This window comes from Podarcis cretensis (assembly GCF_951804945.1).
Source record: "Podarcis cretensis genome assembly, chromosome: 8".
Classification (NCBI taxonomy): domain Eukaryota; kingdom Metazoa; phylum Chordata; class Lepidosauria; order Squamata; family Lacertidae; genus Podarcis; species Podarcis cretensis.
In genome coordinates, this window is record NC_137177.1 from 7,499,886 (window position 1) to 7,524,929 (window position 25,044).

The 25,044-nt window shown below is 47.1% G+C and overlaps 1 protein-coding gene across 2 annotated transcripts in view; it reads right to left on the reverse strand.

Moving 5' to 3' along the window:
- The window catches only part of NOVA2 (NOVA alternative splicing regulator 2), a gene marked incomplete at its 5' end in the record, with an annotated part of 61,973 nt that overhangs the window by 16,426 nt on the left and 20,503 nt on the right, over positions 1 to 25,044 (reverse strand). Inside the window, 2 exons of one of the 2 annotated variants that reach the window (XM_079985571.1) lie at positions 1,211 to 1,377; positions 16,971 to 17,114. In XM_079985571.1, coding sequence (XP_079841697.1) covers positions 1,211 to 1,377; positions 16,971 to 17,114 — 311 coding nt within the window. Of the gene's footprint in view, positions 1 to 1,210; positions 1,378 to 5,984; positions 6,139 to 16,970; positions 17,115 to 25,044 lie in introns of those variants that run through there. The other variant, XM_079985572.1, reaches the window with a different exon arrangement.

Sequence of the window (25,044 nt, forward strand, 5' to 3'; positions counted from 1 at the left end):
ATAGATGGTTTTTAAACACAACAATAACAAATAGATCCATTTTGCTTTCAGGTTATTAATGTTTTCATTGTTTTCGCCTGGGCAATTTTGCAAAGGCGAACAATAATGAGTGCTAAAATTCAAGGCAGAAGTCTATGTACCTTACATTTTTAATTCAAATGGAATTGATATTGTTAAAGAAGCACCCCCCAAAAAAAAAAAAATAATGGGCAAGTGGAATCCCAATGTGAAATGTGACTGAGAGTCACAGTGAAATTTTCAGTTTTAATAAATTTACCAAATTCGGAACGTCTTCCAACTGTCATTTCAAGTTTCCCACGTGTTCAGGTAGAAAGCCCTTCGCTGCTATTTGACCCAACCTCAATTTTCCCCCCTAAAAAAAATATATCATCAGCCGAAGAAAAAGGCTCAGACACTAATGGAGATTGGGTTCTGTCACATAGCCACTAGCTATTACTGCTTGAATGATGGTGCTGGAGGAGACTCTTGAGAGTCCCATGGACTGCAAGAAGATCAAACCTCTCCATTCTTAAGGAAATCAGCCCTGAGTGCTCACTGGAAGGACAGATCCTGAAGCTGAGGCTCCAAGACTTTGGCCACCTCATGAGAAGAGAAGACTTCCTGGAAGCAAGGGATGTTGTCAGAGTTGAAGGACACATTCCAGCCAGGCAAAAACCACTTGGGGTGCGAGGTAGAGTTGGTGCGGTGTGTGGGGAGAGGGAATCTGGTGAATTTCCTTGAATTTCCTGGTTTCCGTGAAGAAATACGTAATACGAAGCCCTAGTATACGTAATAATAGGACGCGGGTGGCGCTGTGGGTTAAACCACAGAGTCTAGGGCTTGCTGATCAGAAGGTCAGCGGTTCGAATCCCCGCGACGGGGTGAGCTCCCGTTGCTCAGTCCCTGCTCCTGCCAACCTAGCAGTTCAAAAGCACACCAGTGCAAGTAGATAAATAGGTACCACTCTGGCGGGAAGGTCAACGGCGTTTCCATGCGCTGCTCTGGTTCACCAGAAGCGGCTTAGTCATGCTGGCCACATGACCCGGAAGCTGTACGCCGGCTCCCTTGGCCAATAAAGCGAGTTGAGCGCCGCAACCCCAGAGTTGGTCACGACTGGACCTAATGGTCATGGGTCCCTTTACCTTTTACCTGAAGCTCCCAGCTCACAACCCCTCTAACAAACAAGCAATTTGCTCCCGCGCTCACTCACCTGCTTGGCTCGGTCAGGATTCATGGTTGTCTGAGGTTGCAGGATATTGACCGATTCCGGCTTCACTACGGACTGGGGGATCTCCCGGACCTTTTCGGCAATGAAGTTGTGGACGGCGTTGAGGGCTTCCGCTGTGCCTTGAACCAGACACACGCGCTCTGTGGTCCCTGCATTGGGGAGAAAACAATTGAGAGGTTTTTTAATGGACTTGCGGGGGCTGCAGTATGACGACCCCACAGGTGGGGCTGGCCTGAGGCTTGGGTCTCCCTGGTCTCCTTGCTGGCCCTAGTAGGACCAACTTTTTTTTTTTTAGTAATATTTATTAGCTTTTCAACAAGAAAAAAGTTACAAAAATAGTAAAAAGAAAATACAAAAAATACAAACACCAGAAAAGAAAAAAAGAAAAAAGAAAAAAAAACAGTTAAAAATAGATCCCTCTTTCTGTTGTCTTACCACTCATTTACTTATTTTCATGACTTCCTCACACCTCCCTTTTTTGTATTCCAGTTAATAGTTAGTTCAGCAAATCCATACCCTCTTTGTTTACTCTTAGTTCTTTATCTTCACATATTATAACTTCAAATTTTCATCTAATATCAGTCCAATTTTACATATTCCTATTTTACCTTATTGCTAAAACCACTTCATTTCATTCCAACATCATTAACATTCAATAATTTTACAGTGTTTCTGTAAATAATCTTTAAATTTCTTCCAGTCTTCTTCCACCAACTCTTCTCCCTGGTCTCGGATTCTGCCAGTCATTTCCACCAATTCCATATAGTCCATTACTTTCATCTGCCATTCTTCCAGGGTGGGTACCTAGTAGGACCAACTTGGCCAGTTAGCTCTGGTGATCATTCAGTGTCTACTGACTGGGTTTTTGTTGTTGCTTTTTTGTCATTGTCCCCCCAAAATAACCCCTGAATTTTAGAATTTTATTGATGTTGAGGCTGCATTTTATGTTGTATTCTATGCTGTTTTATGCTGTTTTTAAGTTGTATTTTAATCAGTGTTTTATACAGTGGTACCTTGGGTTACATACGCTTCAGGTTACATACGCTTCAGGTTACAGACTCTGCTAACCCAGAAATAGTGCTTCAGGTTAAGAACTTTGCTTCAGGATGAGAACAGAAATTGTGCAATATAAAAATAAGGAAAGGAACAATATGAGGAAAATAGAGAGATTTTTAAAAGAGAAAATGGTGCAAAAGATACCGGCAGACAAAAAAGACCAACTGAATACCCTAATAGAAATAGATGAGATAAAAGAGGTCATAAAGGAATTGAAGAGAGGGAAAGCCCCGGGACCAGATGGATTTACATCAGACTATTATAAAGCGTTACAAGATGTTTTGATGTTATCTTTAAAGGAAGTTATGAATAATATTTTAAAGGAAAGAGACATCCCGGAAACGTGGAAAGAAGCATTTCTTACCTCTATCCCAAAACAGGACTCGGACTTAACCCAAGTTAAAAATTATAGGCCTATCTCATTGCTGAATACAGACTATAAAATTTTTGCAGGGATTTTAGCAAGAAGAATGAAAAAGATATTAATAGAAACTATTCATAAGGATCAAGCAGGCTTCCTCCAGGCAGACAGATGAAGGATAATGTAAGGAATATAATAGACATTTTGGAATATTTGACTGCCAGGAATGAGAAACAGGCTATACTTATGTTTGTGGACGCGGAAAAGGCTTTTGATAATATAACATGGGACTTTATGTTGAAAAACCTGGAGTGTATGGAAGTGGGAAAAGAGTTCTTCAATGGGATAAAGGCAATTTATACAGAACAGAGAGCTAAGTTGATTGTAAATAATAACAGAAGATATTAAAATATCTAAAGGAACCAGGCAGGGATGTCCGCTTTCACCATTGTTGTTTATAATGGTCCTGGAGGTCTTTCTTAATGCGATTAGACAAAATAAATTAATAAAAGGGATAACAGTTGGTCCGAATGAATATAAAGTTAAAGCCTTTGCTGATGATCTGGTAATAACGATTGAAGAACCAATAGTAAGTGTTAAAGAAGTATTAGAAGAGATTGAACAATTTGGGAAAGTGGCGGGGTTCAAACTAAATAAGAAGAAAACCAAAATAATTGCGAAAAATATGGAGCAAAGTACTATAGAAGCAATGCAACAACAAACAGAAATAGAGGTGGTTAAAAAGGTAAAATATTTAGGGATTTGGTTAACTCCTAAAAACATTGATTTATTTCAGAACAATTATATACCGGTATGGGGGACGCAGGTGGCGCTGTGGGTTAAAGCCTCAGCGCCTAGGACTTGCCGATCGAAAGGTCGGCGGTTCGAATCCCTGCGGCGGGGTGCGCTCCCGCTGCTTGGTCCCAGCGCCTGCCAACCTAGCAGTTCGAAAGCACCTCCGGGTGCAAGTAGATAAATAGGGACCGCTTACCGGCGGGAAGGTAAACGGCGTTTCCGTGTGCGGCTCTGGCTCGCCAGAGCAGCGATGTCACGCTGGCCACGTGACCTGGAAGTGTCTCCGGACAGCGCTGGCCCCTGGCCTCTTAAGTGAGATGGGCGCACAACCCCAGAGTCTGTCAAGACTGGCCCATACGGGCAGGGGTACCTTTACCTTTACCTATGGAACGCGATAAGGAAAGATCTGGAGGTGTGGGGCAGAATGAAACTATCTTTTTGGGGTAGAATTTCTATGATAAAGATGAGCGTCCTTCCGAAGATGTTATTTTTATTTCAGACTATCCCCATAATAAAGGGGATAACAATTTTTGGAGAATGGCAAAGAACGATTTCAAAGTATATCTGGCAGGGCAAAAAGCCGAGAATTAAATTTAAGTTATTAACAGATGTGAAGGAAAGAGGAGGCTTTGCCCTGCCAGATTTGAAGTTATATTACGAAGTAGCATGTCTTTGCTAGTTGAAAGAATGGATAAAATTAGAAAATAAAGAATTATTGGACTTAGAAGGTTTTGATAACAGATTTGATAACTTCTGGGTTGTGCCGCATGCGCAGAAGCGCCAAATCGTGCCACGTGCTTGTGCAGACGCGCTGCTTCTATTTGCGAACGCTGCGGGTTGCGGACGTGCCTCCGTTACAGATTACGTCCACAACCTGAGATTCCACTGTAACCAGATTATTTCCAAGTGGGGCTAGATATATGAGCAGCAGTTAGAAACCACTAGAAGAGGGGTGGTAATTAAGGCTCAACAAGAACCCATGGAGGGATGTGTGGGGAAGTCAAAGAATATAGACTGGTGACTGGGGGCGGCCGCCGAGACCACATGACACCGGTCTTGAAAGACCTACATTGGCTCCCAGTACGTTTCCGAGCACAGTTCAAAGTGTTGGTGCTGACCTTTAAAGCCCTAAACGGCCTCAAAGTCCCAGTATACCTGAAGGAGCGTCTCCATCCCCATTGTTCTGCTCGGACACTGGGATCCAGCTCCGAGGGCTTTCTGGCGGTTCCCTCACTGCGAGAAGCCAAATTACAGGGAACCAGGCAGAGGGCCTTCTCAGTAGTGGCACCCGCCCTGTGGAACGCCCTCCCACCAGATGTCAAGGGGATAAACAACTATCTGACTTTTAGAAGGCATCTGAAGGCAGCCCTGTTTAGGGAAATTTCCATGTTTGATGTTTTATTGTGTTTTAATATACTGTTGGAAGCCGCCCAGAGTGGCTGGGGAAGCCTGGCCAAATGGACGGGGTATTATTATTATTATTATTATTATTAATTGTAACACATGAACACTTGAAGGTGCCTTGTTTAGTGAGTCAGATCCCTGGTCCTTCTGGCCCATTACTGATGGTGGGAGCATCAAAGGATCAAGGCCTTTGCTTACCTGCTGCCCTTCACAGGTTCTGGAATACAGTGGTGCCTCGCAAGACGAAAATAATCCGTTCCACGAGTCTCTTCGTCTAGCAGTTTTTTCGTCTTGCGAAGCATCCCTATTAGCAGCTTAGCGGCTTAGCGCTATTAGCGGCTTAGTGGTTTAGCGGCTATTAGCGGCTTAGAAAAAGGTGGGGAAAAGGGGAAAAACGCGCAAGACTCGCGAGACGTTTTCGTCTTGCGAAGCAAGCCCATAGGGAAATTCGTCTTGCAAAGCGCCTCGAAAAACGGAAAACCCTTTCGTCTAGCGAATTTTTCGTCTTGCGAGGCATTCGTCTTGCGGGGCACCACTGTACAACTCCCATAATCTCCAGGGTCTGATGGGATTTATAGTCCAAATAAATTGTTGTTGTTGTTATATGATAAGTGATAGTAACTGTAAAATTATGGGAAACGTATATTCTTTCAAGAAAGAGCATTGGGGAAGATTTGTGGAGGAGAGGGCTATTGGTGGCTGCTAGCCATGTAGGCTATGCCTTGCTTCTACAGTAAGAGGCCTCTGAAATTGGCGGAAGCCACAAAGGGCTCTTCTGCTCAGATAGTGCTGGTTTCCTGCAGTTGCCCACATCGCAGGTTCAAAAGCACAGGGGTACCCAGGAGCCCCCAATGCACAAAAACAGGGGTCTGGGATGTGGCCCCTCGATTGCAACCAGAAGTCTGTTCTGTCCCATCTCCCCCACTAGCTGGTCCTTAGAAAATTGTGCTGGCTGCTGCGATTCGTGAAAAGCAAAGACTGGACTCCTGTCCTTAGACGGCTATTTATAAAAATGCAGCCTGCCTTTTATCGCGTCGACTGAGGGGAGAGAGTGAGCAAGCAAGTATCAGAAGGTTTGTGTGTGTGTGTGTGTGTGTGTGTGTACATAGGAACAAAAAAAAAGGGAATATTTTAGGCCACCTGAGAAGGCCAAGTGCCAGCACCATGGATACCAGAAGGCTGAGTGCTCACATTCTCCAACACAACACACACACACACACACACACACACACACACACACACACAGAGCATCCCAAAGCCAACATCTTCTGCTTCTCCTCCCTGCCTTCCCCATAGCTGCTGCCTCAACAATACGTCTCTGCCACCGAGTTGCCATGGCAACCCACAGCAGCCTCCTCCTCCTCCTCCTCTCCCCCATCATCACAACCTTGCAATCTGCTGCTGCTGCTGCTGCTGCAGGCCTCAAGGGCCTGTCTTCCCAGGGACCAGAGGAGCCCCCTCCTCTGCAAAAAGGAGGGATGCAGCTCGCTCAGCGGGGGAGGGAGGGAGATCGTCACCTGGGCAACGGGGCAAATGGGAAACGCCAAATTTGTCTGCAGAATCAAAGCGTAGTCCCCCTCCCCTGCTAAGAAGGGTGGGTGGAAAGCTGGCTTCCGTGGAGCAACGAGGGTCTGCGTGCAACACAAAAATAAACTGAGCCAGAAAAAGTCTAGCCTCCCTAGGCTTCAGCCCCAGTAGCTTTCTTTTCAGATGGGGGAGGGGTGGTGTAGGAAGCCAGGGTTGAACCCCAGGTGGTTACCAAGGAGAAAGGCTATCTCTGAGCAGATGCAGAGTGTACAATCAGTGCTGGATTTACGTAGAAGCTAAACAAGCTATAGCTTAGGGCCCCACTCTCTTGGGCCCCCCAAAAAAAAGATTTAAGGAAAAAAACCTGGATGTACATTTCCAAAATATAAGATAAACAAACAAATAAAATAAAACCTACATACAGCAACAGTGTTTTGTGTTGTGTAGGCTCCTATGATGTAAGTCATGGGCCCCGCCTGCTAGCCTGCTCCCTAAAATATCACTGGTTTGCTCCTTTCTATATATAGGGTGCCTACATTCTGCATGGACTGGTTGCAGGGCAACATGCGCAAATGGCTTGAGATACCTATTAGGTCCATTAATTACCATACAGTCATACCTCGGGATAAATATGCTTCAGGATAAGTATTTTCGGGTTGTGCTCCGGGGTGACCCAGAAGTAACAAAGGTCCAGTCGCAGACAACTCTGGGGTTGCGCACTCATCTCGCTCTATAGGCCGAGGGAGCTGGCGTTTGTCCGCAGACAGCTTCCAGGTCATGTGGCTAGCATGACTAAGCCGCTTCTGGCGAACCAGAGCAGCGCACGGTAACACTGTTTACCTTCCCGCCGGAGTGGTACCTGTTTATCTACTTGCACTTGATGTGCTTTTGAACTGCTAGGTGGGCAGCAGCAGGGACCGAGCAACGGGAGCTCACCCAGTGGCGGGGATTTGAACTGCAGACCTTCCGATCAGCAAGCCCTAGGCTCTGTGGTTTAGACTAAGGTTACCAGACGTCCCCGTTTCCCAGGGACAGTCCCTGGAATTACAAATCAGTCCCCATACAAAATCCATTGAAGTGTCCCCGGATTCATTGAAAAAAATCTGGTAAACTTAGTTTAGATCACAGCACCACCCTACCTCTCTTTTTAGGCATTCCTATTTATTATGGGGGGACGCAGGTGGCGCTGTGGGTTAAAGCCTCAGTGCCTAGGACTTGCCGATCGAAAGGTCGGCGGTTCGAATCCCTGCGGCGGGGTGCGCTCCCGCTGCTCGGTCCCAGCGCCTGCCAACCTAGCAGTTCGAAAGCACCTCCGGGTGCAAGTAGATAAATAGGGACCGCTTACCAGTGGGAAGGTAAACGGCGTTTCCGTGTGCGGCTCTGGCTTGCCAGAGCAGCGATGTCACGCTGGCCACGTGACCCGGAAGTGTCTCCGGACAGCGCTGGCCCCTGGCCTCTTAAGTGAGATGGGCGCACAACCCCAGAGTCTGTCAAGACTGGCCCGTACGGGCAGGGGTACCTTTACCTTTACCTTTATTTATTATGAGTTAAAGCTATGGTGTTCCCAGTAGTGATGTATGGAAGTGAGAGCTGGACCATCAAGAAGGCTGATCACCTGGATGTGCTTCCCCTCAACTTGCTTCCGACGCGGCTGTTTGTTGAAATGGAGCCTCCAAGTTCAGGGGCAGTCTACCTCGGGAACAGAGAAATGAAGGGTGGGAGGGTGGGTGGGTGGGTGTCTGTTGTTGACCTTTCCTTGCGATCTTCCAGGAGGCATCCGGCTAGCCAGCTGGCCAGGATGCTGAAGGAACAGGGGTACCCTTTTGCTTTCTTATAAGCAGCTCAACCCTAGCTGTCAACTTTCAGTTTTGAAAATAAGGGATCAGCAGCCTTGAAAATAAGGGATCAGCAGCCTCACCTGTCCTGGGGACAGTCTACGGGATATCTAACAATCCGGGACAGCAGAGGGAAACGGCGGCTGAAATTAGGGAATTTCCCGCAAAAAAGGGGGAAGGTTGACAGCTATGAGCTCAACATGGGTGACCACAGAGCAGCAGGCCCAGACAGGGGGGGGGGCCACATGGGCCACTTGGCCCGGACCTCCGATTCCAAAGGGGGCCTCGGTCAGCATATTTATCTATAGTGGTACCTCGGGTTACATACGCTTCAGGTTACATACGCTTCAGGTTACAGACTCCGCTAACCCAGAAATAGTACCTCGGGTTAAGAACTTTGCTTCAGGATGAGAACAGAAATCGTGCTCTGGCGGCGCGGCAGCAGCAGGAGGCCCCATTAGCTAATGTGGTGCTTCAGGTTAAGAACAGTTTCAGGTTAAGAACGGACCTCCGGAACAAATTAAGTACATAACCAGAGGTACCACTGTATTTTCCATTTTGTCTTTATATGCAGATATGGTTCAAGCCTTGAAATAAAATTATTTTTCAGCATAACTTTTTTGAAAATTATTTATATACTTCCTTATTTAAAAGACTTCAGTTATCCCATAGCTGTCAACTTTCAGATTTGAAAATAAGGGATCAGCAGCCTCGAAAATAAGGGATCAGCAGCCTCACCTGTACCGGGGACAGTCTATGGGATATCTAACAATCCAGGATAGCAGCGGGAAACGGCGTCGGAATAAGGGAATTTCCCGCAAATAAAGGGAAGGTTGACAGCTATGAGTTATCCCCAGGGTAAAAAAAGGGGGGGGGCACATTATCTACCTGCCCCGCTCCTCTGCCTGAGTCTGCAAGGCCCTGCAGAGCAGCAGAGACTGCAGAGGTGTTAAGCCAAAGGACCCACTGCCTGCCCCCTGCCTTCTCCATCATCCCACAAAAGCTACCAACAACAAGGGCTACACTTTCCCGGGAACAATAGGACTGGCCCAGCCAAGTGTTAGTCAGCACTGGATAAATAGGAAGGGGTGTGGAGGGAACCTGGCACATTCTTAGCCTCTGAGAAGGAGAGAGAAATAGAACAGGGTTCTAAGCTATCAAAGCACACAAGGCCCCTTTGGATAACCCATACAGCTGCCGGAAGAGGGCTAAATTAGGGGGAGGGGAGGCAGAAGGGGGTATCCCCCCCACGCCACCCTGCAGGGCCAAGTTGGGCTGCCATGGTGCTCCTGGCAGGAATTTGGTGCCTCCCGCAGCTGTGTGGACCCAAGAACATCCCAAAACTTTCCCCAGCGTGCGGCAGGTGAGCCGCTTCCAAACTTCGTTCGGATTCACTCACACGCCGGCAAATTTTTGCCGCACGATTTGTGGAGTTGGTGCTTTTGCACAACAAACCCACTTTTTTCCTCGCAAAAAAATAAAATAAAATTCAACATCCTGCATTACAGAAAGGGGAGGAAAATGTGAGATGAAAACTGCTTGATGTCCCAACGAAAGAAAGAATTGATGAGCTACGCAGAGTTGGCTAAATTGACATACAAATTGCGGGACAAGGACAACTGTGACTTTAAGGAAGAATGGGAGCTTTTTACAACTTATCTAAAAAGACAACAAAATAAATTGGACTCCTTGGCAGGTTTTGAATAAAGATACAGAAATTTGTTAGTTGATAACATGGTAGATAGATAATGTAAGAACATGTATAACTTTACAACATGCAGAGAGTAATATGTGCTGAGAAATCAGAGAGAGAAGCTGAGGGAAGTCTTTGGGGGGGCTGAAGGGGGGTATGTTTTGACAATTTGTTATATGGAATTTGTTAATAAAAACATTTTTTAAAAAAAGAAAAAGGAAAAAAATTGCTTGATGTGATGTCATCTAACCTGTAAACCGTGCCCTGATCTACAGATGAAGGGCGGTAAACAAATTATATATATACAAACACGTATATTTATACACACACCTTTCCGCAAACAAATCAGAACGAATGCTCAATAAAGAGCTGATGTCGAATAACCTCCCTCCCACAAACATTTATCAAGCAAGTCAAGAAGAACGCTCAATAAACAGGGAGTCTGGAAGAGGCAAGGCGGAGACATGGGGAAATTCAGCTCTTGAATTGCGCTGGGACTACGCTGGGTGGGAATCAATGGCAACCGCATCGAGTCAATGGCGTCGAAGGAGATGCATGGGAGCTTATTCCTGAATGGGAGAAAACAAGTCCCAGAATCTGGGCCGCAACCTTATGGCTACAGAATCATAGACTTGTGGAATTGTAGAGGTGGAAGTCCACGGCCATCCAATGCAGGAATCTTTTGCCTATATATATATATATATATATATATATGTATATATGTATAGATGTATAGATGTATATATGTATATATGTATATATGTATATATATATATATGTGTGTGTGTGTGTGTGTGTGTGTATGGGACGCAGGTGGCGCTGTGGGTTAAAGCCTCAGCGCCTAGGGCTTGCCGATCGAAAGGTCGGCGGTTCGAATCCCTGCGGCGGGGTGCGCTCCCGCTGCTCGGTCCCAGCGCCTGCCAACCTAGCAGTTCGAAAGCACCTCCGGGTGCAAGTAGATAAATAGGGACCGCTTACCAGCGGGAAGGTAAACGGCGTTTCCGTGTGCGGCTCTGGCTCGCCAGAGCAGCGATGTCACGCTGGCCACGTGACCCGGAAGTGTCTCCGGACAGCGCTGGCCCCTGGCCTCTTAAGTGAGATGGGCGCACAACCCCAGAGTCTGTCAAGACTGGCCCGTACTGGCAGGGGTACCTTTACCTTTACCTTATATGTGTGTGTGTATATATATATATATATATATATATATATATATATATATAGTGTGTGTGTGTGTGTGTGTGTAATGCCAACAGGGTGCCAGGTGTTGAGCAGAGCATAAAATTCACAATTGCTTCTGCCTGGAGGCAGTGGCATAGGAAGGGGTGTGTGGGCTGCCCCGGGTGTCATCACTGAGGGGGTGACAAAATGGCAAAAGTATGTGTTTTTAAAAATAAATATATTTTTTTAAAATATTTTTTATTTTATTTATTTTTTCATTTCTTTTTATTGAATTTCACTTAGATAACCAAAAAAGAAAACAAATCAACAATTTCAAAAGAAATATCCAAACATAACATAAAAATAACATAAAAATATTTTTTTAAAATATTTTTTAAATAAAAATTTTAAAAACTGGGCTCACGACACTCATTTTTCCATGAGTTAGCCCTGCTGCTTGTTCCTCTGCCTTTTAAAGGCCTTCTCCATTCCGAAACTGCCCCTTTGCCTCCTGCTCCCCTTCCTGTTGGGCGCTTCGTTCCTTTCCTGACCCCCTTTGAGCCTGGGGGGTGGGGGAGGGAATCAGACAGCAGCTCCCAAATCTGGATAAATCTGGGCGAACGCACATTGTGGCTGCAGCGCAAAGGCCATGCCTGCGTTCCTCTGGCCGGCTTATCAGAAGGAGTGTTTCCTGCTATTGAATCTGCTTCCCTAGCTGGCCAGCCCAGGCTGAGTTTCCTGTTCCTTTTCCGCAGCTTGGCTTTTGAAAAATAGGGAGTCCTTAGTAATTACCGTATTTTTCGCTCTATAAGATACACCAGACGCCAAGACGCGCCTAGTTTTTGGAGGAGGAAAACAAGAAGAAAAAAAATACTCTGAATCTCAGAAGCCAGAACAGCAAGAGGGATCGCTGTGCAGTGAAAGCAGCAATCCCTCTTGCTGTTCCGGCTTCTGGGATAGCTGCGCAGCCTGCATTCGCTCCATAAGATGCACACACATTTCCCCTTACTTTTTAGGAGGGAAGAAGTGAGTCTTATAGAGCAAAAAAATACGGTAGCTAACTGAGAACCGCTGCCTTAAGTAGTTGTTTTGGCTAGGGCAAACCCAGCCAGTCGCTCAGGGTATTATAATAATAATACCACAAAGTTGCACCAACACCACTTGGGCTGGCGCATGCATGCACACAAACAAACATACAGGATCGAGCTGCAAGCCTTTGATCGCTGACCTGGGTTTTCAACATGTGTGCATGAAGGAAAGAGATATGTATTTATTTATTTAGTGCAGGTGACCTCTGGGAGGAGGGCAGAGAGAAGAGACGCCATGTTGCATCTGCAGCAGCACAACAACCGGACACCTTCATCTGCCCCGGCTGCAACAAAACATGTCTCTCCTGTTTCGGTCTCTACAGCCACAGCAGGCCCTGCAACCTTCCCGCAGTTTGACTTCACTCACAAAAGAGCACTCCTTTGTTGTCTCCTGAGACGAGACAGATTTATTTATACCCCGGCTTTTTCTCTGAGGAGCTCCAGGCGGACTATACATGGTTCTCCCCCTTCCCGCTGAATCCTCACAACAACCGTGTGAGGTAATAGGTAAAGGTAAAGGGACCCCTGACCATTAGGTCCAGTCGTGACCGACTCTGGGGTTGCGGCGCTCATCTTGCTCATTGGCCGAGAGAGCCGGTGTACAGCTTCTGGGTCATGTGGCCAGCATGACTAAGCTGCTTCTGGCGAACCAGAGCAGCGCACGGAAACGCCGTTTACCTTCCCGCCGGAGTGGTACCTATTTATCTACTTGTACTTTGAGGTGCTTTCGAACTGTTAGGTTGGCAGGAGCAGGGACCGAGCAACAGGAGCTCACCCCGTCGCAGGGATTTGAACCGCCGACCTTCTGATCGGTAAATCCTAGACTTTGTGGTTTAACCCACAGCGCCACCCACGTCACTATGTGAGGCAATAATAATAATAATAATTTATTATTTGTACCCTGCCCATCTGGCTGGGTTTCCCCAGCCACTTTGGGCGGCTTCCAACAAAGACCAAAAATACACTAAAAGGTAGGCTAGGCTGAGAGACAGTGACCGGTCCTTAAGGTCTCACCCAGGGGGCTTTGTGGCCGAGTGAGGATTTGAACCCAGGTCTCACGGGGTACTGGTACAACACCCCAACCAGTACACCACACTTGCTCTCGGAAGACAGTCTTGGCAGAGCAAAGTCCCGACTGTGGGCAGGAATCCGCAGCTCTCTCAGCTTTCAAGAACGCAGGAGGGCTGTGTTTCGGATGTATCTCCACCCTGGCCAGACCTCATCAAATACAAAGGGTTTCCTTTCCCTCGAAGGGGAAGGGGGGGTCCTTCCCGGAAGCTGCAAACAAACAAGGCACCTGCTCCCTGTTGCCAAGCCAACAAGAGCGGAGGCCTTCTCTCTCTCCCTCTCCCCCGTCACCACGACACCCCTCCATCGTTTTTGCACTGGCGAGGATTTGCCAGCCCATCCCATAATCCGGCAATAAAGAGTGGAGGATGCGGAGGGAAAGCAGCTTAGCCAAGGGCTGTCCTGCCAGGGCTTTGTCTGCCCTTCAATCACAGTTTGGGATTATAGGGAGATGGGGGGGGGCAAGCCTGGGCACTCCGTGGCGAAGATGGGCAGCGTCCGAAACTGCGGGGTGCCTAGGGTCTTTGACGGCCTGACCCCTGCCATTGGGGTGGGGGGGGTGCTTTGCCGGTCGCCCCCCCCCTTACACGCTTGCAGCGAAAAGAGCAATCATAATTTAAGTAGTTCACTTTCGGGGGGGGGAGCAAAAAAAAAAAAGCAGAGACATCACCTTGCTGACAAAGGTCCATATAGTTAAAGCTATGGTTTTCCCAGTAGTGATGTATGGAAGTGAGAGCTGGACCCTAAAGAAGGCTGATTGCCGAAGAATTGATGCTTTTGAATTCTGGTGCTGGAAGAGACTCTTGAGAGTCCCATGGACTGCAAGAAGATCAAACCTCTCCATTCTGAAGGAAATCAGCCCTCAGTGCTCACTGGAAGGACAGATCCTGAAGCTGAGGCTCCAATACTTTGGCCACCTCATGAGAAGAGAAAACTCCCTGGGAAAGATGGAGGGCACAAGGAGAAGGGGACGATAGAGGACAAGATGGTGGGACAGTGTTCTCGAAGCTACCAGCATGAGTTTGACCAAACTGTGGGAGGCAGTGGAAGACAGGAGTGCCTGGCATGCTCTGGTCCATGGCGTCACAGAGTCGGACACGACTAAGCAACTAAACAATAACAACAACAACAACTTTCTGGGAAGGCATGGCTGGTGGTAAGGGACGCGGGTGGCGCTGTGGATTAAACCACAGAGCCTAGGACTTGCTGATCAGAAGGTTGGCGGTTCGAATCCCTGCGACAGGGTGAGCTCCCATTGCTCGGTCCCTGCTCCTGCCAACCTAGCAGTTCGAAAGCACATCAAAGTGCAAGTAGATAAATAGGTACCGCTCTGGCGGGAAGGTAAACGGCGTTTCCGTGCGCTGCTCTGGTTCGCCAGAAGAGGCTTAGTCATGCTGGCCACATGACCCGGAAGCTGTACTCCGGCTCCCTCAGCCAATAAAGCGAGATGAGCGCCGCAACCCCAGAGTCGGTCACGACTGGACCTAATTGTCAGGTGTCCCTTTACCTTTAAGTATGGCTGGTGGTGAGGTGGAGGAGGCACATACAGGGCCCCTTAAAATTCCTGCGTTGGCCTGTAGGTGAAACAGCAGCTCAAGAAACGAGGAGCTCAGATTTGGGGTACAGTATCTGAAAGCCGGGATGGGGACAGAGCAGGCCAGCTTCATGCCTTCCAGATGTTTGGAACTACAACTCCCAGAAGCCCTAGCCAGCCAATGAGACCAACGTTCAGAGGCGAAGGGAGTTGTGGTCCAAAATGTCTGGAAGGCGACAGGCTGGAACAGTTAGGAAACCAAGAAGAAGAGGCCCCAGGGGATGATAGGCAGAGAAGGTCAAGAGAGACGGCAAGTTGAGGGGAGGAGAGGGGCTCTTTCAAACAACTTGAGCCGGACCATTGTGTCCACAAATCAAACCGCACCAGAGGCCGTAAAACCCACAAAAAACAACACTTCCCACCCCAAATGAAACCCTCTCCGAGGCTGGTTCACACACGCATGTTCTTCACTTGACAACTGCACCCTCGAGTGACAGTTGTGCACACGGGAATGCTGTCATCGAATCATAGAATTGTTGCAAGGTACCTGTCAGGGAGGGGACGCAGGTGGTGCTGTGGGTTAAAGCCTCAGCGCCTAGGACTTGCCGATCGAAAGGTCGGCGGTTCGAATCCCTGCGGCGGGGTGCGCTCCCGCTGCTCGGTCCCAGCGCCTGCCAACCTAGCAGTTCGAAAGCACCTCCGGGTGCAAGTAGATAAATAGGGACCGCTTACCAGCGGGAAGGTAAACGGCGTTTCCGTGTGCGGCTCTGGCTCGCCAGAGCAGCGATGTCACGCTGGCCACGTGACCCGGAAGTGTCTCCGGACAGCGCTGGCCCCTGGCCTCTTAAGTGAGATGGGCGCACAACCCCAGAGTCTGTCAAGACTGGCCCGTACGGGCAGGGGTACCTTTACCTTTACCTTTACCTGTCAGGGAACTGCCATCGGAGCCAAAGGAGGAGAGAGGGCTCCAGAGGGATGGCGGAGAGGGTCCCAGCAGGAAGAGGGACAGCTCATCTGCTGGGGAAGGAAATCAGCGTAGCACCAGTAGAGGAGGGGAGCAGAAGGGGGAATCGGAGAGAAGGTTCCAGGACTCCTTGCAGGAGACCAGCGGGGAGAGCACAGGTGCTCCGCTGCCCACACCCTCCCTGCGCAGAAGACCTACGCGCAGGGAGAGTAGGAGGCGACTGGGCGTCAAAGAACTTCTTTGCTGGAAGAAGTTCAAGAAACGTCCACTGACGGATTCTGCCAGCGATTGAGACAGCCACGGATGGGTGGCTGTCTGGACAGAAAGGGTTCACCCAGGTAACTCAGCCAGGTGTGGCGACGACTTACGCACGAGCAACCCCCTAGAACCATTACAGTACCTCAAGGATCATCTACAACCCTCTGCAATGCTGGAATCTCAGATAAAGTGTCCATGACAGATGGCCATCCAACCTCTGCTGAAAAAACTCCAAGGAAGAAGAGTCCACAACCTCCAGAGGGAGACCGTTCTCCTGTCAAACAGCTCTTACTGCCAGAAAGTTCTTCCAGATGTTTAGTCGGAATCTCCTTTCTTGTAACACGAAGCTATGGGTTCGAGTCCTACCCTCCGAAGCAGGAGAAAACAAGCTTGCTCCATCTGCCTCGTGACAGCCCTTCAGATATTTGAAGACGGCTATTGCATCTCCCCTCTCAATATCCCCAAGGCTCAACTTTCTTCAGGGGACTGAGTTCATACATTCAGCTAATAATAATAATAATAATAATAATAATAATAATAATAATAATTTATTATTTATACCCCGCCCATCTGGCTGAGTTTCCCCAGCCACTCTGGGCGGCTCTCAATCGAGTGTTAAAAACAATACAGCAGTGTGGAAGCGACGTTTTTGAAATTTATTCCCTTCTTCTGTATTCCACCGTCTTTTGCCAGGAGCTCAAGACGGCCTCCATGGTTCTCCCCCTCCGCATTTAACCCCTACAAACAACCCTGTGAGGTAGGTTAGGCCGAGAGGTGACCTTCATGGCCGGGTGCGGATTCGAATCCTGCTCTTCCAGATCCTAGTCTAACGCTCTAACCGCTATACCACGCTGTATCTGCATACAGACACGTATGAACAAGCTTTCCCCCCATCCCTGGTTTTGGGACACCAGGAATGTATACCGTATGAACCGCCGACATTGGCAAACGTACAGAGAATTCCTTTCACCTTGTTGACCCTCCCAGCCGCCCGCGCTCACCTGGGTAGAAGTCTTTAGATTTTGAGAGCTTGATAGTGGCTCCGGTTTCTTTCTGCAGTTGGACAATCGTTTGGCCTCCTTTGCCAATGATGGATCCGGCGGCATAGCTGGGGATCAGGACCTTGAGGAAGTACTCGCCATCCTCTGCAAAAGAAGGAGCAGAAACAAGGCGTCAGGAAGCATCATCTGAATCCCAGGGCGGACGAGAGCCGGGGCAGTCTCTGGCCACAACAAGAAAGGGAGCCCGTGCGGCCTTTCTCCTGGGCATGGTCGGCCAATTGGTGCCAAAGAAGGATAGAACTTTCTTTATGTATGCTACAACAGCAGCAAGAATACTGATTGCAAAGTACTGGAAGACACAAGATCTACCCACCCGGGAAGAATGGCAGATGAAGGTGATGGACTACATGGAACTGGCGGAAATGACTGGCAGAATCCGAGACCAGGGAGAAGAGTCGGTGGAAGAAGATTGGAAGAAATTTAAAGATTATCTACAGAAATATTGTAAAATTAAGGGATGTTAGAAAGATGTTGGAATGAAGTTACATGGCTTTAGCAGAAATGTTATAAAGAATTAAGTATAATAGATTGTAATTGGATTAAAGGAAAAAATAATGTTAGAATTTGTTAAGTTAAATGATAGGACAGAAGTTTGAGGAAGATGGAAAGGATTTGCTGAAACAATTAATCGAAGTGGAATACAAAAAAAGGGAGGTGTGAGGAGGTCGCAGAAACAAGTAAAAGAAAGTTAATAACATTGAAAATATAGGTTGTGTTTCTTTTTTCTTTCTTTTTTAATTGTTTTTGTTTTATTTTTGTCATGTATATGTAATATTTTTGTTTTTGTATTGTATGGTTTTGTTATGTTTAACTCTTTTTCTTTTTTTCCTTTCTGTAACTTTCAAAACTTTAATAAATATTATTCCAAAAAAAAAGAAAGAAAGAAAGAAAGGGAGCCCGTGCCAACTTTCCAGGCAGGGCACGTCATCACGGGAGACAGGCGTTTTGCATAGAATTCGGCCTGGACCGGCTTCTAGCGTGGCAAAGGGGCAGGAGGATGCAGCTGGCAAAGGGAATTTGTTGGCAAAGGGGTGGAAGGAACAAGAAGCCCCGACAATAACGGACTGGCATTACAAGCGACAAGAATTTGCTGAAATGGCGCAGTTGACAAACACCCTGAGAGGCAATTCAAAACAAAAATTTACGGAAAAGTGGGATAGATATACGTTCAAAAATACAGTAAAGGTTCGCTATCTATGCTAGCATTTGGTTGACGTTGGAGTGAGACTGAGTTGAGAAATAAGACTAAGAGCACATATTGATATAGGAATGTCTTAGATAATATGTAAAGAAATATACAATAATAAGAGTACATTCATTTGTAAAAAAAAGGAATATACAACAGGAAAGACAGGAAGTCTAGTGTGTTGGTATGTATATTATGTGTTTTTTTGGGGGGGTTGTTTCCCCCCCCCTTTGTTTTTTCTTTTTTTGTTTCATTTTCTTTCTAGGTATATAAAATTTGTATATAATTTTTGTATACATGTTGGAAAATATATTATAATAAGTCCTGTAATGTAATATGACAACGTTTACCGATGTAATATAAGAATGTTAACAAATAAATAAAATGCAATTTTTATTTTTTTTAAAAAAGGGAGCCAGTACAGGTGACCTATTCCCTGTAGCTATTATTAAGCAGGGCATCGCCACAGGCTGTTTGCGTCTTTGCCAAGAACCTAATGCATTTCCCCAAACCCACAAAAGCACATCTGCAAACACCACAGCAGTCTGGTCCAGTATGGACCGAAATCCACTCCTGCCATCTCATCTGAGCTTTCGTCCCCACTGCCTCCAGCAAGGTTTCTAGGGCTGGCCATCGGCGGCAGCTACGTCTGCGATCACGGAAACACAGATTAGGAAAGTTGGAGGGGGTGCCAAGGGTCATCTAGTCCGGCCTGCCTGCCTGTGCACTGTTTCACCAGGGTGGTACATGCTCTGGTTATCTCCCACCTGGACCGCTGCAGTGTGGTCTACGTGGGGCTACCCTTTTTAAAAAATATATCTTTATTAATTTAAAATAAACACATTTATGAAAAATAGACGTACAGTGGTACCTCGGGTTACATACGCTTCCGGTTACATACGCTTTAGGTTACATATGCTTCAGGTTACACACTCTGCTAACCCAGAAATAGTGCTTCAGGTTAAGAACTTTGCTTCATGATGAGAACAGAAATCGTGCTCCGGCGGCGTGGCGCCAGCAGCAGGAGGCCCCATTAGCTAAAGTGGTGCTTCAGGTTAAGAACAGTTTCAGGTTAAGAATGGACCTCCGGAACGAATTAAGTACTTAACCCGAGGTACCACTGTGCATACAAGTAAACAAACATACAATCAAAGAAACAAATAACAGAAAAATGAAACAAACCACCACACTATAAGATATAAGAAGATTAATATAATTATCATCATATATATTGGCTAGGTCAGGATGGCATGGGGATGAGGGACCAACTCCCTTCTCTTGCGGGGGCCCAATTAGTGCCATTGCCTTCCGTTAAGAGTTTGGGTGTAATCCTTGACGCCTCCCTTTCCAAGGAGGCGCAGGTTACAGCAACAGCCAAGGCGACATTTTTCCACCTTCGCCGCATCAAGCAGTTGGTCCCTTACCTTTCCCGCCCCGACTTGGCCACAGTGATCCAGGCGACGGTCATCTCCAGGCTTGACTACTGTAATTCACTCTATGCGGGGCTGCCCTTGAAGCTGTCCCAGAAACTCCAGCGGGTGCAGCGAGGCTCCTCACGGGGTCTCTGCCATGGGAGCATATTCACCCAGTGCTTTTCAAGCTGCACTGGCTCCCGGTGGAGTACAGGGTCAGATTTAAGGTGCTGCTTTTGACCTTTAAAGCCCTTCACGGCCTAGGACCCTCGTACCTACGGGACCGCCTCTCCCGGTATGCCCCACGGAGAGCCTCAAGGTCCATAAATAGCAACACCTTAGTGGTCCCGGGCCCTAAGGAAGTTAGATTAGCTTCAACCAGAGCCAGGGCCTTTTCAACTCTGGCTCCAGCCTGGTGGAACGCTCTGCCTCATGAGACCAGGGCCCTGCAGGATCGGATTTCTTTCCGCAGAGCCTGTAAGACAGAGTTGTTCCGCCTGGCCTTTGGCTTGGAGCCAATCTGATTCCCCCTCTCTCTCTCTCTCTCTCTCTCTCTCTCTCTCTCTCTTTTTCTTTCTTTTCCTTCTCCTCCTGCGATGAGGCTACATTTTAATATTTTAATGTTCCATTATTTTAATGTTGTATTTTATTTTTGTTTTTAAGTTGTAATCATTCTTCTTGTTTTTATTATTGCTTGTAAGCCGCTCTGAGCCCGGCCTTGGCTGGGGAGGGCGGGGTATAAATAAAAAATTATTATTATTATTATTATTATTATTATTATTATTATTATTATAATATACTCCTGGTATTGAACACAATTATAAAATTTATAGAAAAGAAATTTAAAACTGACTTCCAATTAATCTCACTGTACTTTGTCTATCTATTACTTTATACCACACAGTTACATATTTCTTATATAATTTCTTTCTACCTCCCTGCAAACTTATATTTATACAATACAGGGATCAGTCTAATTCTGCCAAGATGTTTCCTTTTATTCCATAGTTTCCTAAATATTCTTTAAAGATTCTCCAATCCTTATAGACTTTTTGTTTTGGTTGGCCTCTTACTCTTCCTGTCGTTTTTTGTGGGGCTACCTTTGCAGGTGCTGTGGAATCCGCAACTAATCCAGAAGGTGGCTGCTAGACAGGTGATTGGGAGCGACCGCCAGGACCAGATAACTTCAGTCCTGAAAGATCAACATTGGTTCCCAGTATGTTTCCAAGCACAATTCAAAGTGTTGTTGCTGACCTTCAAAGCCCAATACAGCCTCAGTCCAGTATACCTGAAGGAGCGTCTCCACCCCCATCATCCAGCCCAGACACTGAGGTCCAGCGCCGAGGGCTTTCTGGCGGTTCCCTCCCTGCAAGAAGTGAGATTACGGGGAAGCAGGCTGAGGACCCTCTCGGTGGTGGCACCTGCCCTGTGGAACGCCCTCCCATCAAATGTCAAAGAGATAAACTATCTGGCTTTCCATAGATATCTGAAGTCAGCCCTTTATCAGGAAACTTTTTTTTTTAAAAAAAATATTTTTTATTGATCAATTTCCACATAACAAATTATCAAACCATATAATCACATACATTATTCCCCCCCTTCCCCCCCCACCAAGGACTACCCTCAGCTCCTCTCCCTGATTTCTCCTCACATATTTCCTCTGCATATTACAAAATTGTACATATCCTTACATATCTCTCCATCGTGTTGTCAACCAGTAAATTAGTGTATGTTTATTCGAAACCTGCCAAGGAGTCCAATTCATTTTCTTGTCTTTTTAGATAATTTGTAAAAAGTTCCCATTCCTCCTTGAAGTCACAGTTGTCCTTATCCCGCAATTTGTAAGGAAGCTTTTAATGTGTGATATTCTGTTGGAAGCCAGCCGAAGTGGCTGGGACAATCCAGTCAGATGGGTGCCATATAAATAATAAATTATTATTAGTGTTGCTGTTGTTGTTAACCTCCTGCAATGCAAGCATCTGAAGCGTACATGACAGGTGTCCATCCTACCTCTGCTTAATAATAATAATAATAATAATAATATTTTTTTATTTATACCCCGCCCTCCCCAGCCAAGGCCGGGCTCAGAGCGGCTTACAAGCAATAATAAAAACAAGATGAATGATTACAAACTTAAAAACAAAAATAAAATACAACATTAAAATAATGGAACATTAAAATATTAAAATGTAGCCTCATCGCAGGAGGAGAAGGAAAAGAAAAGGGGGGGGGAGAGAGGGAGGGAGGGAGGGAATCAAACTGGCTCCAAGCCAAAGGCCAGGTGGAACAACTCTGTCTTACAGGCCCTGCGGAAAGAAATCAGATCCTGCAGGACCCTCGTCTCATGAGGCAGAGCGTTCCACCAGGCCGGGGCCAGTGTTGAAAAGGCCCTGGCTCTGGTCGAAGCTAATCTAACTTCCTTAGGGCCCGGGACCACTAGGGTGTTATTATTTATGGACCTTGAGGCTCTCCGTGGGGCATACCAGGACCTTAAAAACCTCCAAGGTCCACCATCTCTTAAGGGGGACCGTTCCACTGTCAAACAGCTCTTATACTGTCCTAGAGACAGTGTCTTCTAAAAGCCTAGAATTTAGAGTTTCTTCGCGTTTTTCAACTCCCTTCCCTTAGGGTTTGTTATATTCTGCAGAGAAACTAGGCACCCTAAGCAGTGGAGTTGATAACCAAACTAGTCCTCAAAGCTGCCAAAATTACCCAGCCATTTTTGCCCTTGCCCAGGCCTAGCAGGAAGACAAATGTTGGGATTCTGCCTGGTAGGTAACTGTTCAAACCCTTAGAAGGGTCTGGTGACTTCTGTTTCAGTGTATCTGAAGAAGTGTGCATGCACACAAAAGCTCATACCAAGAACTAACTTAGTTGGTCTTTAAGGTGCTACTGGAAGGAATTTTTTTTTATTTTGTTTTGACTATGGCAGACCAACACGGCTACCTATCTGTAACTGTTCAAAGTGGAACAGCTATGCCCGGTGGGGGAGCCGAAAGCCCACCAACTCATAGTTAAAATAGCTCTCCGCCTCCTGCCGCCACTTGGTTTCTTCCCATAAAATGCCATAGAAAGAAACCCAAACTGAATCCCTTCGATATATGAAAGGTATGCAGTAAGGAGTTCACACTGGGCATATTGATAGAAATATGTGCAAAAGCGCTGACATTTCTTTGCACTGTTTATTTACGGAAATAGACATTTCTTAACCCAGAATTAACCCAGCATCTTAAAAAGCAGAGACATCACCTTGCTGACAAAAGTCCATATAGTTAAAGCTATGGTTTTCCCAGTAGTGATGTATGGAAGTGAGAGCTGGACCATAAAGAAGGCTGATCGCCGAAGAATGGATGCTTTTGAATTCTGGTGCTGGAGGAGACTCTTGAGAGTCCCATGGACTGCAAGAAGATCAAACCTCTCCATTCTGAAGGAAATCAGCCCTGAGTGCTCACTGGAAGGACAGATCCTGAAGCTGAGGCTCCAAGACTTTGGCCACCTCAGGAGAAGAGAAGACTCCCTGGAAAAGACCCTGATGTTGGGAAAGATGGAGGGCACAAGGAGAAGGGGACGACAGAGGACGAGATGGTGGGACAGTGTTCTCGAAGCTACCAGCATGAGTTTGACCAAACTGCGGGAGGCAGTGGAAGACAGGAGTGCCTGCCGTGCTCTGGTCCATGGGGTCACGAAGAGTCAGACACGACTAAACGACTAAACAACAACAACAACAAGGGTGGCAGAGGGATGCGGGTGGCGCTGTGGGTTCAACCACAGAGCCTAGGACTTGCCGATCAGAAGGTTGGTGGTTCGAATCCCCGTGACGGCGTGAGCTCCCATTGCTCGGTCCCTGCTCGTGCCAACCTAGCAGTTCGAAAGCATGTCACAGTGCAAGTAGATAAATAGGTACCACTCTGGCGGGAAGGTATACGGCATTTCCGTGCGCTGCTCTGGTTCGCCAGAAGTGGCTTAGTCATGCTGGCCACATGACCCGGAAGCTGTACGCCGGCTCCCTCGGCCAATAAAGTGAGATGAGCTCCACAACCCCAGAGTCAGCCACGACTGAACCTAATGGTCAGGGTTCCCTTTACCTTTACCTTTAAGGGTGGCAGAGATAGAAGCACACAGACCTGACTCATGGGGTGCCCCACCCTCCAGAATTTCCCCCCTGCACAAGTCTCACCAAACCCATTCACCCTGATGGTGCTTGCGCCAGAGTAATGCGACACACTCAAACACCAGTGATTTGCATGCTGCATGTTAATTTGGGGAGATGGAGGTGCCAGATGGAATTTCCACATGAAAAGCACAATCTGGGTGTGTTTGTGTGTGTGTGTTATATGAGTGTGCACACATGCGCACATGCACACACACCTTTGCACATGCCTGGATCGCCAGACCGAAGGACGTCTCTCCCTTTGGGTCCTTCTGTTCTGGCATCTTTTTGAAAAACAAAAAGTGACTGGGAGGTGGAGTGGAGAGCGAGAGAACGAGAGCAAGAGAGAGAGAGACCTGTTTTCATCAAGAGAGGGCTTTGATTTAGTACCGCAGGGGACCTTTGCAATCTGGACACAGCAGCGGGTCCAAATCGCTTATCACAAGGTTTCTCGCCAGCCCCGGCATTAACATCTTCCTCAGCGTGGGACTGGGAAGCAAAAGTAGGTCAGGCCTGTATCTTGGGTAAGTTCTGCGCAGGAAAGCAACACAACCCCTCCGCCAGGGCCAGATAAAAATAGGTGCTCCCATCTGAAAGTGAGGGGGCTGCTTATTATAGCCGGGTAGGAAGTTTAGCTGGTTTTTTGTGTTTTTTTGCCATCTCAGGTTGCTGATCTTCACCACGCCGCTCAACGCATTAGGTAATGCCCATTTTTCCCTGTGGGTTTAGCATAAAAAGGTGGCTGTCATTGAAAAAAAGAATAGGGAAAAAAGACAATGCTTTGGGACGCTAGCAATTGAATTTGGGACATTCTACGTGCAAAGCACCTGCCCTGTAATTGAGCTGCGGCCCTTCCCCAGGTAGTGAATTTTGGGCCACCCTAAGGGATGTTGAACCATAAAGAAGGCTGATCGTCGAAGAATTGATGCTTTTGAATTCTGGTGCTGGAGGAGACTCTTGAGAGTCCCATGGACTGCAAGAAGATCAAACCTCTCCATTCTGAAGGAAATCAGCCCTGAGTGCTCACTAGAAGGACAAATCCTGAAGCTGAGGCTCCAAGACTTTGGCCACCTCATGAGAAGAGAAGACTCCCTGGAGAAGACCCTGATGTTGGGAAAGATGGAGGGCACAAGGAGAAGGGGACGACAGAGGACGAGATGGTTGGACAGTGTTCTCAAAGCTACAATCATGAGTTTGACCAAACTGCAGGAGGCAGTGGAAGACAGGAGTACCTGGCATGGGGATGTGGACGGGCATGAGGAGGGC